General features: G+C 49.7%; 2 protein-coding genes across 4 annotated transcripts in view; one reads left to right on the top strand and one right to left on the bottom strand.

The window, feature by feature from the left end:
- MID1 (midline 1) overlaps nt 1–18,299 on the top strand; it is a 670,664-nt gene that overhangs the window by 6,874 nt on the left and 645,491 nt on the right. Inside the window, exon 2 of one of the 3 annotated variants that reach the window (XM_021080486.1) lies at nt 9,876–9,958. The exons of 1 other annotated variant lie outside the window; for it this stretch is intronic. The gene's annotated coding sequence lies outside the window, so the exon portion shown is untranslated. Of the gene's footprint in view, nt 1–9,441; nt 9,959–18,299 lie in introns of those variants that run through there. One more of the 3 variants, XM_021080487.1, reaches the window with a different exon arrangement.
- On the bottom strand, nt 4,687–16,567 carry LOC100524598 (cytochrome c-type heme lyase). The gene is made up of 7 exons (XM_003134923.5): nt 16,373–16,567; nt 15,668–15,811; nt 13,257–13,408; nt 10,421–10,569; nt 9,316–9,435; nt 6,729–6,815; nt 4,687–6,140 (listed from the first exon to the last, which is right to left on the bottom strand). The coding sequence occupies exons 2-7, from the start codon at nt 15,777–15,779 to the stop codon at nt 5,942–5,944; spliced, it is 819 nt and encodes a 272-aa protein (XP_003134971.2). The 5' UTR covers nt 15,780–15,811; nt 16,373–16,567; the 3' UTR covers nt 4,687–5,941.

The raw sequence follows: 18,299 nt of genomic DNA, 5'->3' as shown, positions 1-18,299 counted from the left end.
TCATGCCCCGAATAGATGGAGGCTCCCCAAGAAGAAACTTACCTTAGAAACTTTAGTGTCCACCCCAGCACCTGCTATGATTTCCCCCAAATGTGGGAATACTTGCTAAGTGATGTGTGAACCCAGGTTAAATACTTGGCAGAAAGTGCTGTTAGCTTTCTCTTCAAGAAAGTAGTGTGCAGAAAGAGGAAGTAGGTATTTTTACCACATATATAAATGGCGGGGAATTTTACTTAAGTTACAATGGCTTCACCTCCACTGCAGGAATAAAAGGGATGGTTTCTTTTATGAGGAAGCCATGGATAACTGAGATGCATTGCTTGAATTACACTCTGTGTCTAAGAAATGGGGTAGTTTTGAAAATTTTCCCTTGAGTTAGGAGGAATATGTTGCTTTGCAATGATTTGTTGGTACCCATTTAATTGCGGTGAACATGACGGTGAAATAGCCATTTTCGATCTGGATACATAGTAGGTTTTCATGGAGGGCACAAAGAACTACATTTCAGATTTGGAAGCACAAGAGTCCACTGAGAAGCTTTATTTTTGTCAAGTGGCTCTTGCATATTAAGTAAACCAAATGTCACCCTGTCATGTTTATATTTTTGAAAAGGTCAGAGGATATTTCCCTTTAGTGACTTTAAATAACAGGAGCGGGGTTAGAGCAAGCACCCAAGTGCCTGCTAATTTTCACAGTGAACCAAAATCAGGAGACCCTGCTGTTCCCCCTCTAAACAGATTCTTCTTGGGAAAAGTAGGTCAGAGGGTGGGTATGATTTCTCAGTACCTGTTTTATGTCCTATCCGTGTCCTCTCCTCCCTGGTAATGAGGAGGCGGGGTTGACATTCCTCAAGCATTTCCCCCACTGCGGGCTCTGTGCTAATCGCTTTCGGGTGCAGATACTACAGGAGGACCCCTGAAAGTGCTTAGAGTGGTATCTGCAAAACAACTGCGGTAGGTCGGCACCTCTTTGGTTTTCTTTTTGTGTCTCCCCTAATTCACATGTTGAAATCTAATCCCCAAGGTGAGGGGATCAGGAGGGTAGACCTTTGGGAGGTGATAAGGTCGTGAGGGTGGAGCCCTCAGGAATGGGATTAGCGCCCTTAAAAAACAGACCCCAGCGAGCTCTCTCAGCCTTCCATCGTGTGAACAAAACAAGATGCCATCTCTGAACAAGGAAGCCAGACCTCCTCACCAGACACCGCATCAGCCAGTGCCTTGATCTTGGACTTTCCAGCCTTCAGAATTGTGAGAAATGAATTTCTCTTGTTTATAAGCTACCCAGTTGATGGTGTTTATGATAGTACCCTGAAGAAACCAAACCTGTTTTCTATTACTCTTTTTATGACCAAGAAAGCTGAAGCCCAGAGATACGAAGAATACACAGCAAGTAAAGGGCTGAAGAGTGACTCTAAGCCAGTCACCTGCCTCCAGGACACTCATTCTTTTTTCTTTTTCTTTTTTTAAAATTGAGGTATCATTGCCATATGATTTGGGGTTCAGGTGTTATTCAGTATTTGTCTGTGTTGCAAAGCAGTCACGACAATAAGGCTAGTTAATACCTGTCACCTTGCAGTTTTTTTTTCTTGTGATGGTGACTTCCTCTCTTAGCAACTTTCAAATATGCAATACAGTTTTATCAACTGTAGTCACCATGCTGTACATGATACCATGACTTCCTTGCTCTATAAATGGAGATTTGTACCTTTTAATTTCTTTTCTGCTTTATGGGTGGGTGGGTTGTTTCTTTGGTTTTGTTTTTTTGGCCATGTCCACAGCATGCAGAAGTTCCTTGGGCCAGGGCTTGAACCCAAGCCACAGCAGTGACAGTGCTGAATTCTTAACCACTAGGCAACCAGGGAACTCCGAGATTTGTATCTCTCCACCCTCTTCCTGAGTTTCCCCCACCCCCACCTCTGGTAACCACGGATCCCACCAGTCTGTTCTATGAGTTTGGGTTATTGAGTCGTCATGGTCATTGTTTTTAGATTGCACATATGAGATCATACGGTGTTTGTCTTTCTGTCTGACTGACTTCACTTAGCATAATACTCTCAAGATCCTGCCACGTTGCAAATGACAAGCTCTTATTCTTTGGGCTGAATGATAGTCACATATATAGCATGTATTCTTTATCCATTCATCCACCAGCGGACACTTCAGTTGTTTCCATGTCTTGGCTCTTGTAAATAATGCTACAGCAAATATGGGGGCGGTGGTGCATGTATCTTCTTGAGGACAAGCATTTTTGATAACTACACATGGCCCTCAAGCTTATGGTGACAGTGATCCACAGTGCAAGTCCCATAGGCACTGCAGAGGTGAGGCTGGAAATGAGCATCTGCTTAGGCTGGGGAGGAATAACTCTGGTGTTGGAGACTCATTAAAAAATTGGTAACTATGGAGCTCCCGTCATGGCTCAGTGGTCAACAACCCAGCTGGCATCCATGAGGATGCGGGTTCGATCCCTGGCCTCGCTCAGTGGGTTAAGGACCCAGCATTGCCATGAGCTGTGGTGTAGGTTGCAGACATGGCTCGGATCCATCGTTGCTGTGGCTCTGGCGTAGGATGGCGGCTGCAGCTCTGAGTGGACCCCTAGTTTGGGAACCTCTGTATGCCGCAGGTGTGGCCCTAAAAAGACCAAAAAAAAAAAAAATGGTAACTGTCCATTCAATATATATTAAAAAATACTGAAATAAACTTGCACTTAACCCTTGGATAAACACAGGGCTTTCAAGTCAAAAGTCGAGGACCTTACAGTCATTTCATTTAGACGTTCCTCCCTAAGACTACGCAGGTAGGGGCTGCACCTTTTGCATTTTTGTATTCCTGGAGTGACGCAGAGGGTACCTGAACATTTCATGAGTGGACGTGAGCTAGGACATTCCTAGGCATACTACATTTTAATCCCAAGTCCAAGTGTGAGCCCCCACCTTGTTTGCTAACCCTTAGCCTCATGTGCAGTAAATTTGTTGTGATTCTGAATAGTCTGTGACAAGAGACTTAGTTTAAAACCCTGGAGAATATCCAAAACGAATTTCAAGTTGTAAATGAAATCTAGCAGAGCAGAGAAGTATTGATCCCCGTATGTGATCAAGTGTAATTGAGACACCAAGCAAGCGGGTCTCAAGTCCAGTAGCTACAGCCTTCTCCCAGAGTAGGAGAGAGGCACATAAACAGGATCTTATCATCAGGTTCACGCGCCAGCCTACTGTAGAGGTGGTTTGTCTCTCATTTTTATTTAAATTTTTTTTACTTTTAATTTTTTTATCATAGTTGCCTTACCGTGTTGTGCCAATTTCTGCACTACAGCAAAGTGACCCAGTCATTCATACATATACATTCCCTTTCTTATATTATCTTCCATCCTGGTCTATCCCAGATTGGATATAGTTCCCTGTGCTGTACAATAGGAGCTTATTATCTATCCATTCTAAATGGAATAATTTGCATGTACTAACTCCAAACTCCCAGTCCATCCTATTCCCTCCCCCCTTCCCCTGCGCAACTCTAAGTCTGTTCTCCATACCTGTGAGTCTGTTTTATATAGGTTCATCTGTGCCATATTTTATTTTATTTTTTTGTCTTTTTGCCTTTTCTGGGGCTGCTCCCGCGGCATATGGAGGCTCCCAGGCTAGGGGTCTAATCAGAGCTGTAGCCACCAGCCTACACCACAGCCACAGCAACACGGGACCCGAGCTGCGTCTGCAACCTACACCAGAGCTCACGGAAACACCGGATCGTTAACCCACTGAGCAAGGGCAGGGACCGAACCCGCAACCTCATGGTTCCTAGTCGGATTCGTTAACCACTGAGCCACAACTCCCTGTGCCATATTTTAGATCCCACCTATGTGACACATAGTATTTGTCTTTCTCTGTCTGACTTACTTCACTTAGTATGAGAATCTCTAGTTGCATCCATGTTGCTGCAAATGGCATTACTTTGTTTTTTTTTTTTTTTTTACGACTGAGTAGTATTCCATTGTGTGTATGCACCACATCTTCTTTATCCATTCCTCTAGATGGACATTTAGGTTGCTTCCATGTCTTGGCTATTGTGATTAGTGCTTCTGTGAACAAAGAGGTGTATGTATCTTTTCAAATTATAGTTTTATTCAGATATTTGCCCTGGAGTGGGATTGCAGATAATATAGTTAGAGGTGGTTTTTCTCAATACTAGGACACTGGAAAAGAGGTGAATTCCTGCCTGTGGGTCAATTTTCAGTTACAACACTCGGTTTCTCATAACAGTGCCTTAACTGGTACTTAACTCAGTGGCACTTAGGACTAGAAACCATGCCAAGAGTAATTATTTCCCTCAGTAGATTTCAAAATATGTGATTAACAGATGAGAAAATGGCTGCCTCCAGCAGGGAGACCATAGCCATTACTTGTGTAGAGGTTATTTCTATCTGGGAGTTCCCATTGTGGCGCAGTGGAAACGAATCTGACTAGGAACCAAGAGGTTGCAGGTTTGATCCCTGGCCTTGTCAGTGGGTTAAGGACTTAGCATTGCTGTGGCTGTGGTATAGGTCGGCAGGTGCAAGTCTGAATCGACCCCTAGCCTGGGAAACTCCATGTGGTGCGGTGCGGCCCTGAAAAGCAAAAAAAAAACAAAAAAAAAAAACAAAACAAAATTATTTCTGTCTGATGAGGTGATTAGGTATAAAGTTACTCTTAAAGGATTTTCAAAACTTGTTAACTATCAGCTTTATTTTATTTTAAAATACACAAATATTTTGAACCATAGAATTTAAGGTGATTGGGTTTTTAAAACTCCACACAAAACAGACAAAGAAATTCATGCCAAATCAATCGCTCCAGACTGCTAAGTCCATCTCCTAACATTACAATATTCAGGGTAAATGAAAAGAGCAATTATTAAAACTTCAATCAGAACAACCAACAGTCACCTGTAACATGCTGCTGTGATGGGCCAGTGGTACAAAGAATTTCAATGGCAAATGTGGAGCTCCCTTCAAAAACAAATCTGAATGGAGACAGCGAGCTGATACAAACATTCTACACCGGGGAAAAGTACTCTGTGAATTGCGACAATCAACGGAATCAAATCGTGTTTTAGGGCAGGATGGGTCCCTAGCATGGTGGCTTCGGCCAGACCTTCCAAATCCAGATTAGACCGGACTAGAGGGAAGGCTTCGGGCAGGGGCAGAAATGGGACTCGAGGCTGGGATAAGATGTCACATGCCAGGAACAGTGAGACCTGCTTGCGGGGAGCAGAGCTCGCTATCGGAACCACAGGAATCAGAACGAAAATACTTCAAGTCAGAACACAGACTCCCATGCACATGCACCATAGGGAGCTGCCCCTATTCTCTAACAAGGCCCAGTCTGAGAAATTCACATCAGCACGAATCTGGAGAGCCAAGCTCCACCTCGGGTTGGGCCGAGGGCATCGGCAGCGTGCGGCTGCATTTTTCTTCAGGGTCCCTGCTCTGTGGTAGGAACTTGAGCAGCGCTGGCCACTTTTTAAAAAGTCTAACAGAACACCTGCCACTGGCCCAGGTCAAAGCTCCTGAGCACATCCCAAGGACTGTCAGGTCCACATGTCTGTACTCCTGAGAAAAGAACAAGGGAAAAAGCACCTCTCTTCATATTTGAAGCCGAGTCCTTTCTCAGAGGTTGTTCAGACTCTTCTAGGTGAAATGCACAGGAAATACTACAGTTAAAGGAAAAACTAAGGTGTGCTTCTCCCTTCCCCAAGTGGAAAGAGGACTTCAAATGGTCAAGTGCAAGATGAAAACGGAACGCAGAAGAGCAAGTGCGGGGCAGCCTTTGCTAAGTGAGGTGGAGGTGTGACGAGCCACCTGCCGTTCCGGCGACATCATGAGTGATGTTCAGTTTGGGGGAAAGAGTTTAAGGTATTGCTTAGGAAACAAAAAACTAGCTGCTATTTTTGCATCTCTACCAAAGCAGTGGTTAGGAAGTCCAGCGCCACCAGGCCACCTTCATCCTGTCCCACACGGCCGAGAGCGAATCCAAAGCGGGCCGGACGTCCAGGATGGTGAACTGGTAGTCCTGGTTGACCGCGCCGCCGTCGTAGTAGTCGATGACATATCTGACTTCCGTCCCACAGCGGTTGACGATCCAATCGTGCCTGTCGAAAGGCAACTCGTACCTGGAATGCAAACAGGCCGGCGAGTGTGACAAAGCTCGCCGGGCGGGCGTTCAGCTCGGTTGAAGCCGCAGGGAAGACGGCGAAGCAGCGCGTGGAGAGGCCCCCGCCAGGGGCGACGTCTCATGGGAGGTCAGACCAGCCCAGGAGCTGCAGGACGGCAGGGCCGGGGAACCTGAGCCCCGATCAGAGGCCCAGAGGCCAGCGCGTCTGCTCTGAAGCGATCAACAACGGGAAAGCCAGCCAGGCCACCGAGGCGGGCTGGGGTCCGGCTGAACCGCAGAGGGGGAGCCGGGAATCCCGCCTCCACAGGGAGCGCTGAGCGCGCAGGTCAGAGAGCGAGCACGGGGAAGGGCAGGGGACCACTCGGCCCCATCCCGAGAAGGAGGCGGGAAGCAAGCCGCGCCACCCTTTGAAAGCCACCCACTGGCAGCGGCGGCCGCATCCTTCGGGGAGGGCACGCGGCCCGCAGCTGAGAACCAAGGCCGTTTTTCAAGGTGGCACTGAAGTCCTTCGACTGTTTGGTTACGGTGCCAAGAGAGGGCAGACCCTGGCCAGGGGACTAGGGGACACTTCTGCACCGACACTCACCCCATCCAGGAACGAATTCTTGCCCTTGGTGAATACTCTTTCGCCTTCCCTCCAAACCGGAGCAGTGACGGGCCGCAAGGACACTCCCTAGAAATCCCCCCATAACAAGAGTCTATTAACACCTTTTTTTTTCCCCTGGAAAACATGATGTTGCAGTTGCTCAATAATACACATTTTTTTTTCTGTATGCATTTTACAAAATAGCACATTTATAGAGAAAAGTAACTTCGAAAACTCAAAGAACTCCTATTTGTTGCAGAGCGTTCCATTGCTTCTGGATCAGTTCCACTTGCTCCCGTTCCTTCCAAATCTCTGCGCTGCTCTTTGCGGGAGCCAGGAAACAGGGTTTTCCCCCATGGTGTGGCTCGGGCGTACCCTCAGCAAACAAAGGCGCCAGGGGCTGGGCATCCCGCTTCTCCCTCGCAGAGAGCAGCTGGGGTTTTTGCAGATGAACATAAGAAAACCCCATGCCCTTCTTTCATTTGAAACCAGTGAACAGCCTTCATGAAGAAAGAAAACGGCTGGGATGCCCAAGGAACTAAGGGCATCAGAGTTGGACCAACTCTTTTAAGTAACTGCGCACAAGCTGCCAGTGGGGGGTGGGCGGGAACGGGGTTCTGCCTAGAAAACCCACTGGTCCTCTGGGCAGACCCTGGTCTTAGACGTCTTGGGTGCCGGCCAGCCCGCACCCCAGCACCGGGGCTCAGGACCGGGCTAGCACGAGGCACACAGCAGTGTCCCCCGGGGGGAGAGCGGTAAATACGGGAGGTCACGTATCTGGGCAGCTGCTGTCCTTGCTAGGCCTGGACGGGTCTCTCTGACGAGCTGGGAGGGAGAAAAGCCCCCAAGTGAGGTCTCACTGGGAACCATTTGTCTTCTCGCTTTAGGAACTGCTCGTGAGTGCCTCTGCCCAAGGGTCACAGCAAAGAAGTCAGCTCAGCCCGGGCAGTTCTCCTGCAGGCCGTGGTGTGTGTCTTTAAAAGGCTGACTGGAGGGAGTTGCCATCCTGGCTCAGAGGGATACGAACCTGATTGGTATCCACGAGGATGCAGGTTCGATCCCTGGCCTCGCTCAGTGGGTTAAGGATCTGGCATTGCTGTGAGCTGGGGTGTAGGCCAGCGGCTGCAGCTCCCATTCGACCCCTAGCCTGGGAACTTCCATATGCCTCAGGTGCAGGTGTGGCCCAAGGAAAAAAAAAAATAAACAAAAGCTGACTTAATTTTACAGATGTCTGGAAAATGACTCTAAATTGAGACTGAAACTGAATTTTCCTTTCCCCTCTTCTCCTTGCTCACAGTCAGGCTGCATGTACTTAGCAGTGGCCTCCGTGACAGCGTGCTTTCAGCACGAGTGGCTACAGGTACTTGTGGTCCCCTTGTGAGCAGGGCAGGAGGACTCTTGGCAGTTTCGGGGACAGAGCAGAAACGTGGTTGTGGCGCTGAATCTGTCCCAGGCCCAGGGCCCAGCCAGTGCCACCCAGACAGTGAACGTCAGGTTCCAAATATGAAAAACAGCACACCTTAAAAATCATAAAGTGGATTTTAGCCAAGAAATGAATCAATCACATTCTGTCATGAATTGAAAACGTGAGCTGCCAACGCTGATAGGATCTGGCTCTAGAGAGATGTGCCCTGCCCCCGGCCTTCTCCAGGAGCCCCCAAACTGGCATCATTTTGGAAATGCACAGTCTGGGCCCCACCCTAGACCGACTGAGCTAGAAACCCTGGGGGTGGGGCCCAGCGCTGGGAATTTTAACAAACCCTCTAGGTGATGGTGATGCAGCTCAAGCATGAGGCCCAGGGCTCTGCACACCGTGGTGGCCCATCAGCACACACTCACAACTGCATTTAGCCAGCCTCCCCCAGACGAAGGACCGCGTGCAAAGACAGCTCCTGGTGCCAAGTCCTAATGGGGATCCAGTAAATGCTGCTAAGTGAACAAAACTGTTTTTCCGAGCTTTCTCGGGGCAGAGAAGATTTTAGAATATGCCATCCCTCCCCGTGCATTGCTCTCGGGGGCCCGTGGCTCCCTGGCCCCTCCCCTTGAATCTGGGCAGGCTTGTGACACTATGGGACTTCCCAGACCAGGTCATCAAAGGAGATGCAGCTTCCGTGGAGCTTTCTGGAACTCTAGCTCCGGGCACCCTGCCACCATGGTGGGAAGAAGCCAAAGCAGCCACATTTAGAGGCCATGGGCAGGTGTCCTGGCCGCCAGCCGGCATCACCTACCAGGCCAGTAAAGGAGGCGTTCAAAGGACTCCAGCCCATGGCTGTCAGGCCATCCCCGACCACTGAATCTTGGTGGCTGAGACCCCACGCATCAGGGAGCAGGGACAAGTCATCCCTGCTCTGTCCCTTCTGCCCTTGGGACTCACTGAACTCATGAGCACAATGAAATGGCTGCCGTTTGACACGACTGAGTGGGGTCGTGTGTCACAGGAGTCACTGGAACCCGCCTGCTATTTTATTACAATAGCACACTGAATAAAACTGTGTCTGTATTTCTTTTCATTGAAAGCGTCTGTGAAATTAGAAAGGTGCCGGAAGGTGGTTTTTTTTTTTTTTTTTAAGATCTCAAACACACTTACGCGGCGTGAAGGGCTTCCCACTTCAAGATCTCCTTCCAAGCCTGCTCGTTATTCTGGTTGTGAATTCGGATGATGTTGTACATGTCTTTCTGACTAATATCCTCCTCCTTCCACTTCCACCTAGGAGAGAACGGTTGGTAACACGTGCCAAACATTACTGAGCAGGCCATGCAGTCAGTTCATGGAGTCGCCAAAAATCAGGTTTCCGCAAATATCAAGGATCCATCTCTTTTTTAGGGGACACTTTTTCAATGAGTATCACGGACTCCTTAACCTGTTCTGAGTATTTTAATTCGTAGTGTTACTTTTCTTTCTTTATTACTGGCTGTGATGGGTTAATTCTATATGTCATCTTGACTGGGGGGCGGGGGGAGGCGGCAGATGTTTGGCCAAACCTTATTCTGTATGAGATGAACATTTACGTGGGCAGAAAATGTCCACATCTCATCAGCCAAAGGCCTGAACAGAACAAAAAAGGCTGAGCCTCCTCCAACCAAAAAAAAAAAAAAAAAAATTCTTCCTGCCTGCCTTCCAACAGGGACAATGGGTTTTTTTTCCAGCCTTTGGACTTGAATTGAAATAGCGGCTCTCCAGGGTCTGTGGCCTGCAGAGTAGATGGTGGGACTTCGCGGCCTTCATAACTGTGAGTCGGTTCCTTATCATAAATGTCTTTATACATATAGAGAGATGTATAGATCCTGTTAGTTCTGTTTCTCTGGAGAATACTGACTAATATGCCGGCCTTACACTTGAATTTGGTCTGAAACATCAGTTATTATAACCTGAGTAACTGGGAGTTCCCGCTGTGGCTCAGTGGTAACAAACCCAACTAGTATCCATGTGGAGGTGGGTTCAATCCCTGGCCTTGCTCACTGGGTTAAGGATCCCGCATGGCTGTGGCCGTGGTGTAGGCTGGCAGCTACAGCTCCAACTGGACCCCTAGCCTGGGAACCTCCATATGCTGAGGGTGTGGCCCTAAAAAAAAAAAAAAAAAGAGAAACTTATGAAAACTTACTGTACATTTGGGGGATAAAAACCTCTGTGGCATGTAATTCGTAGATGAATCTACCGAGCACATCTGTATTCACAGGGCCCGTTCACTCACCCTTTCCTTAACATGGCATTCCAGAACATCTGCTCGGAAGGATAAACCCACTTTTTATCTGAATCTGCCCTCGGGATAGACGACTCCTCTCGCACAGTAGATAGTGCAAACGGCTGATCAGGGGCTGGCGTCTGATTAGGTGGTGGCATCTAAACAGAACAAGTGGGTTTAGGCAAAAAGATGGTAGAGGCACAGAGGGGGACCAAGCAATATAATTGACTCCTTCCTGGAAAGGAGAGGGTGACACAGCCAGCCCAGGTTTCAGTCCTCTTAGATGGGCCGGCTGTGTGGAAGAGTCAGGCCTAGAGCTGCTCTCCCTTGTCCTCGGAGTTCTCATGCGTGGTAAATACAGCACTGAAAATTTTGGCCTGTTTCTCCTCAAGGATTAGAAAGTAAAAACGAAGAGCGTGACGGGCCGGCAGGGCTGCAGAGCTTTCTAGGCTGGGCTCTTTGACAACGTCCGCTCTTCTGAGGACGAGGCTCATAGAATATGTGCACAACATTGTCCCCCTCCCCCGCCCCCCCCTTTTTCAGAATTTTTCTTTTTGGCCGGGCCTGGGAGATTCGAGGGCCAGGGACTAAAGCAGCAGCACAGCGTGACAGCGCCAGATCCTTAAAGCACTGCGCCCCAAGGGAACTCCCCATCCGCTTCTTCCGCACGGTCTTTACGTTTAGGATCCTGCTTCTGCTTTCAGCCTTTGGGCTGAATGCGTAACGGATGACCATGGACATCCCAACACGGGCACCGAAGCAGGGGCAGCAGATCACCATGGCAACCCCTGGACTCACCACGACATCTGGGGCCAGACGACTTTCGGTTTTGGGGGCCCCTTGTGAGAGCACGGTAGGAAACCGAGCAACATGCCTGGCCTCTACCCAACTCTCGCTCTCCTCCAGATGGGACAACCCCACGAGGCAAAATCACCCGAGGCTGGGAACCAACCACTGACCTCGAACTCCTTCTTGGGTTGAAAGTTGGGAGTTCCCATTGTGTGGCTCAGCGGTAATGAACCTGACTAGATCCGTGAGGATGCGGGTTCGATCCCTGGCCTCACTCAGTGGGTTAAGATTCTGGCATTGCTGTGCTGTGGTGTAGGTCAGCAGCTTCACCTCTGATTTGACTCCTAGCCTGAGAACCTCCATATGCTGCGGGTGTGGCCCTAGCAAAGCAACACCAAAAACAACAAGGCTCTTCTAGGAGATGCACATTCCTGCCTTCCTGAAGCCTCCATCACAACAGAGCCCCAGAGCCCCTGGCTGGATGACAGCTGTGCTTTAGAGCCGGGTGTGCTGGGCACGCCCAGCACAGCGTTAAGAACACAGGCCAGAGGCAAGTGCGGATTCCGTCCGGACTCCGCCACCTCCGAGTGGAGTGACGTGGGGCAAAGTGCTCCCCACCTCTCAGCATTGTCGGCTCCAGAGCGGGGACACTGCCAGTGGCGGATGCATGGAGCTATGCGGATGGCAGGAGCCTGGGTGGTGCCAGGCGGGAGGGCTGCACATGGGACCAAACGAGAAGTTAGTTCAGTCTTGTTCACATCCTTGCTTCGTGTAACCACCCCGTGGGCTCGGAGCCTGGGTCTGTAGGATTCCAGAAGGCCGGTGTTCTGGCCTAAAGCATCATCTACCAGTCTGCTTTCTGACAAGATCTGGAGACATTTCTGGGTGAGGCCAGGGATGCAGGGATGTGGCTCAACCCCTCCACTGCCCAGGACGGCCCCACAGGGACCATCCAGCCTCTGTGTCAACAGTGCCAGAGGGGAGAAACCCCCAGCTCCTCCTTCTTCCTCGACATGGCCGCCTCCTCATAGCTCGGGAAGGTCACTTCTGGTGGCAGAGATGAAACGTGTGTGTTCTCCCAGACCCATCGAATCTGCCGGCACCTTGATCTTGGACTTCCCAGCCTCGAGAACTCTGAGGAATCATTATCTTTTGCTTAGAAGCCATGCAGCCTATGGTATTCTGTTATTTATACACACACACACACACACATATATGGCCCCCCCTTCTTTTCCAAAAATAATTTTTCCAGTTCCCTCAAATGCTGCTTGGTTTGCTGAATACTTTGGGTAATCCTGTGGCCTTGTAAAGGACAGGTCTGAGTCTTGTCTTTCCATTAATTAAAATGTGATTCAAAACAGGAAGCATAATTCCCTCTGCTGTCCGACTGCCGCAAAACATAGTGAGGCCACTGCTGGCTGCCACGGGTTGCTGTGCTGCATTGCAGGCTGGCGCCCGGCTGTGCCTTAAGATATGCCCCGGTCTTGTCGTGTGTCTGCGAGGTTTCCCAAGACCAGAAACACCTTTCTGGGGAGTTCCCGATGTGGCATATTGGGTTAAGAACCCGACTAGTGTCCATGAGGACGGGTTCCGTCCCTGGCCTTGCTCAGTGGGTTAAGGATCCAGTGTTGCCGTGGCTGTGGTGTAGGCCGGCAGGTGCAGCTCCAATTCGACCCCTAGCCTTATACCTTACGGCACATGAAAGTTCCCTAAAAAGCAAAAACAAAAACAAAAAAACAAAAAAAAAACCCAAAGAAAAACCTGCCACTTTTCTGAACCCTAGCTGCATTCCTAATTGAATTTCCCCCTTGCCGAATAACTCAATCCCCAAAGGACATGTCCTCTGGCATGGTCTGTAGGATCCGCCTGCCCTGGCACTTGGGGATCGCCCTTCATTTTCCAAGGTGCTCTCTGAAACTACAACTAGTGATGTGCTCTAGATTTTTCACTGTAGATGGGAAGCCGGACAGAAGAATCAAGCCCAGCTCTTGGTCCCGGGAGCCTGTCAAAGCATCTCTGCATCACCACTTTAGCAAGGCGGGGGGGTCCGGATTACCAGGTTGGAGGGATCCAGCTTGTCCCTGTTCTCAGCCAGCGTGCCGATGACGGGACACTGCACGTACTCGTAGGCGCGATCCTGGTGTGCAGGCACCGAGTTTGTTGTGCTCCCACAGGCTGAGTCCGATGGCTCTGTGCTCACTGGACAGCCTGAAACAAATCCGGGTTAAAGACAGCATCCCCACAAAGGCAGGACATCTGGCTCTCTCAGTCTGGGCCCCGACGAGCTGAATGTCCCACCAGCGAGCACCAGCACAGGCACGGCCGCGTTTCTACCCTTCACAGCTGCCAAGGGCTACGCGAGCCGACATTCCAGCATCCTGAAGACCAGGAGAAGGTTCGACACATTTGCTTTCCCCTTGAAAGAGAAGGGGGTCCGCGTTCTCTCACGGTGCCCTTCCCCTAGTGAAAATAACCCCTGGAGTCTCAGCATTGACAAGGGCAGGTCCTGCCCACACCAGGGCTTTAGGAAGGGGTGGAAGGGAGCTGCTGTGAGCTGCTGCCGAGGAACCTTGCTGGGGCCTGGGCCACAGTGCCTGGGTCTCCCTGACCTTCTAGTCCTCAATTCCAGACAAGACCCAACTCCAACCAAGACACAGGAGGCCAGGCCTTCACTGCTGATGCCTTTTGTCAGATACTGGGGACAGGAGAGGAAGATGAGCAGTCAGAATGCCATTCTGCTTGTGCTTTTGCTCCAGGACAAAAACAAGGCACAGAAAATGACCACCTGGCTGAGGCTCTATTCCCTGTCAGTAGACAGCAAGGTCTTGAAGCAAAGGCATGCATTAAAGAAAACATCCCCCAATCCATGGAGGATCCGGATATCACTTAAGAGGAAAGGTCTGCCCCTGCGAGAACAGCATTGGAAAGACCAGCCAATGGCCAAGGATCCAGGGTGCTGATGGAAGCAAGCATGCCGACCTTCGGAGAAGGCGGTATAGACCCGGGAGAGGGGGCAGGCATCGGGAGGGCTACCGCCCAGGAAGACAGCCGCTTGTGCAAAGAAAGCCTTATCTTAGGTGGCAGCAGTTAACAGCAGGACTATAGTGAGTGCCGGATGCTCTATGTGAAAAAGATGAGTTTCCTCTTCTTCTCCCAGACCCTCATTCCTAGGACCCTGTACCGCCATCTACTTGAGGGATGGAGGGGAACTCACACCCCTGCCCCCCACCGCCATTCCAAGCGCCAGTCTCTTCTGGGTCACTGAGCCCAGCTGGGTGTTGGAAAGAAAGTCCTGTTTATGCTTTTCAGAGTATATAGCCAGGAACCCCTCCAGTCCCCTACCAGTACCCACATTCTTTCCTAATGCAAAGTCACCTGACAGCTCTGCCGGATACCCAGCAATGAAATCAAACCATAGACATGGCTCTGTGCTTTCCCGGGATGCTCAGAGCAGGCTCACACCTGCTTCCTCTCCACTCCTGTATGGAGAAACCCAGGGACAGCACCCCACTGGGCCTTTTCCAAGGTCCCAGAGTTTTCTCTGGCTTGGCCGTCTACTACTAGCTGTGTGATGTGTAAGTTTCCTTAGCTATAACATAAGGGAAAGCCTACCACGCAGGATTAGGAGAATGAGGATGTGACCTCGGTTAGGTAAAGGATTTTTGTCTCTTTTAGACACTGCTGTTCATCCAGTGCAAAACCAGACACATAGAACCCAGCAGTGCTTGGCACAGAGCGAGCAAGGAGCACATCCCTGATGACTGACCGAGGGAATGAACGAACGCACCCCAAGCAAGTGGCTCACTCAGTATAAGCAGGCTACTCTGCTTCCTCCCCTCAAGTCTGGAAACAAGTCGCACGTCAGGCAGACCGAGGCCGGACTTTTACAGAGACCATCTAAAGCGAAAAGTGGACCCGCGAAAGATGAAAGGCAGCATTTCCATTTCTAACCTTTGCACCTAAAGAGTGAGCAGCACGTCCATCATGCAGTGACTTATTTTTACATAAAGAGCACCCAGCGGATGAAGGAGTAAAGCTGTCCCAATAAAGAAAGACAGCTGGATCTAGACCAAGGTTTTTGGGCCTGGGCAATCTTGACATTCGGCGCCGAAGGATACTGTGTGGTAGGGGCTGCACTGTTCACTGTACAGTTATTAGCAGAACTCCTGGCTTCTACTCATTAGATGAACCCTCTCCCATCAGTTAGAAGCATGGCGTCGGGGGGAAAGGGGAAGACTGCCTCCTAGGGAGAGACGACCGCAAACTTTGAAGGTGGGAGCCGATACATGGAGTAGTCCCTACCCTCGCCTGCGCGATCTCAATCATCACAATAACTATGAGTAACAACATAAGGACCGGATCCAGGTCGCCTTGCCCCCGGGCCTAGGAGCCTCACTAGCATGCTCCATTGCCTCTAAATTCTTTTGCGAGTTCTCTTTTGTCTTTATTTTTTAGACAAACGATTACCTTTCGTGTTCCCTTCATGCATTGGACATCCTGAAGGCGGGGAAGCTGTCTGATGATCTGAAGCATTTGGGGTCTGAACTGCAACGGCTGGGGTAGATGCAGACAAACCCATGGCTGGGATCGCAGTGCTGAATCCAAACAGTTCTAAAATCAGGTGTCAAAGCAAAGAGACAGATTAATGCTGATGCCTGGGCTCCAACTACTCCCTTAGTATTCTTAATCTGGCCAATCCTTGTTTTTCCTCCCTGTCATCCTTACGGAAATATACCGGGCAGGGAATCCATTTCGAGGGACAGCTTTAACATATTTGCTCCCTTTGGGAAATACTACTGTGAAATCTAACCCACCTTTGGGGACACGTTTCTGAGGGGGTGCGGATTTTGGTGGTGAGGTGAGGAGGTCCCTGAAAAACCGCGTCACATCAAGGGAGTGTAGTCCGGGGGTTGGGGGGAAGGGGGTTCTAGGTGGTGATCCGATGGGAAAGAGGGAGCCCAGTTGAGTGCAGACTAGACCCCTCGGCCCAGGGGCTTAGCGAGAGGTAGGGGTTTGGGAAGGGTCTGGCGCAGAAGAGAAGAGAGAAAGGAAGGAAAGGACAGTTAGCGTGCCAGGCGCAGCCCAAGTCTTCCTCGCACGGTCCCCGCGCGTGCCACCGTCCAGTCCCCGGATCCCAGATCCCACCGGTCTCAGCCAGCCCGCCCTGCGCACCTGACTCCTGTCCCGGGCTGCTGGCCCCGATTCTAAAAGCCAACTCCGGCCGGGGCTGGCAGCGACCCGCCGCCGTAACCTTCCCGTCGCTGGGTCACCGCTGTTACCCGGGTCACCGGCGGCTCTCGCGCGCGCCGCTACTTCCTCTTCCGAAGGCGGGACTTCCGGGCGCGTGGGCAGGTGGCGCGCGGACTAAAGAGGAAGAGCTTTCGTCAATCACGATGGTCAGGCCCCGCCCCTCCTTCCTCGGCCTATGAGTGCGAGCCCCCACCTTCCGGCCCCGCCCCTCCTGGCCAGAGCGGGAGGAGAGAAGTTGAGGTTGGGCCTGAGAGTCGCCCGAGAGCAAGGCTTTCTGCTGTAGATGTTTTAAGCCACGGTGGCGTTGCTTTAGAAGCATTTTAAAATGTGTGTCTTTTAAATAGTCTCCAGTCAGCTTAAATTATAGTGATGACTCAAGAAACATCAGTAGGTGTGCGGAATTGTGGCCAACTCTGGAGATCCAAAAATGAACAAAATAAGTCCTGGCTCCCCAGGTCTACCTAACTGGGTGTGTGGATTTGAAGGTCTGTATTTTCGCTTCCCTCTAACGGAAATTTAGTATTTTTTTCCCCATCAAGAGTGCAGTAACAGATCCTGGTAGTGTTAGGTTAGCTATGTGGGGACCGACAGCAATCACAGAGAAATTGTCACATGTGACTGTTGTTTCTGTCTCAAAGTACCGTTCCTCACTCTTTGGAAATTAAAGTAGGTTTATCTTGTTATTTAAAGTGTTGATAAGAAGCATTTGTCATTCTGTATCACCATAGCGGGTCTGTGAAGTCTCTGCCCAGGAATTGCTCTCTGCCTAAGAGAATTGCTTCAGGCAAAAATCACATTCCCTCTCTGGGGACCAGCTGCAGCCTCTGAGGATGTTTTTTTAAAACTTCATTATTTCCTTTATTTACTTATTTCTATTAAAGTATAGTTGGTTTACAGTGTTGTGCCAGTTTATGCTTAGAGCATAGCGACCCAGTCATACATATGTATACATTCTCTTTCTCATACTATCTTGCATCGTGTTCCATCCCAAGAGACTGGACATAGCTCCCTGTGCTGTACAGTAGTAGGACCTCATTGCTTACCCATTCTAAATGTGATAGTTTGCATCTACCAACCCCCAATTCCCTGTCCATCCCACTCACTCTCCCCTCCTCCTTGGCAACCACAAGTCTGTTCTCTATGTCTTTGAGACAGTTTCTGTTCTATAGATGGGTTACTTTGTGCCATATTTTAGATTCCACATATAAATGATATCATACGGTATTTGTCTTTCTGACTTCACTTAGTATGAGAATTTCTAGTTCCATTCATGTTGCCACAGATGGCCTTATTCTGTCCTTTTTCATGGCTGACTAGTATTTCGCTGTGTGTATGTACCACATCTTAACCCTTTCTTTGTCGATGGACATCTTGGTTGTTTCCATGTCTTGGCTATTGTGAATAGTGCTGCAGTGAACATAAGGGTGCATGTATCTTTTTGAATGAAAGTTTTCTCTGGATATATGCCCAGGAGTTGGATTGCGAGATCATGTGGTAGTTGTATATTTAGTTTTCTGAGGAACCTCCATACTGTTTTCCATAGTGGTTTTATAAATTTATATTCCCACCAACAGTGAAGGAGGGTTCCCTTTTCTCCACACCCTCTCTAGCATTTGCCATTTGCAGACTTTTTGGTGTTGTCACTTCTGCCCAGTGTGAGGGGGTACCCCACTGTAGTTTTGATTTGCACTTCCATAATAATTAGTGATGTTGAGCATCTCTGACGTTGAGCCCCTAGCCTCAAGGTGCCAACTCAGAAGGACCATCCCAGCTTCAGAGCTGCTCATAGGATCAGCTGAGGTTTCCATTGTGACTGCAGCACAGTTCAATTACTCCCTTTGCCCAGTCT

The sequence above is a fragment of the Sus scrofa genome, chromosome X (genome assembly GCF_000003025.6).
Source record: "Sus scrofa isolate TJ Tabasco breed Duroc chromosome X, Sscrofa11.1, whole genome shotgun sequence".
NCBI classification, from domain to species: domain Eukaryota; kingdom Metazoa; phylum Chordata; class Mammalia; order Artiodactyla; family Suidae; genus Sus; species Sus scrofa.
Note: the sequence above shows the minus strand (reverse complement) of the source record. Positions and strands in the feature narration are given on the sequence as shown.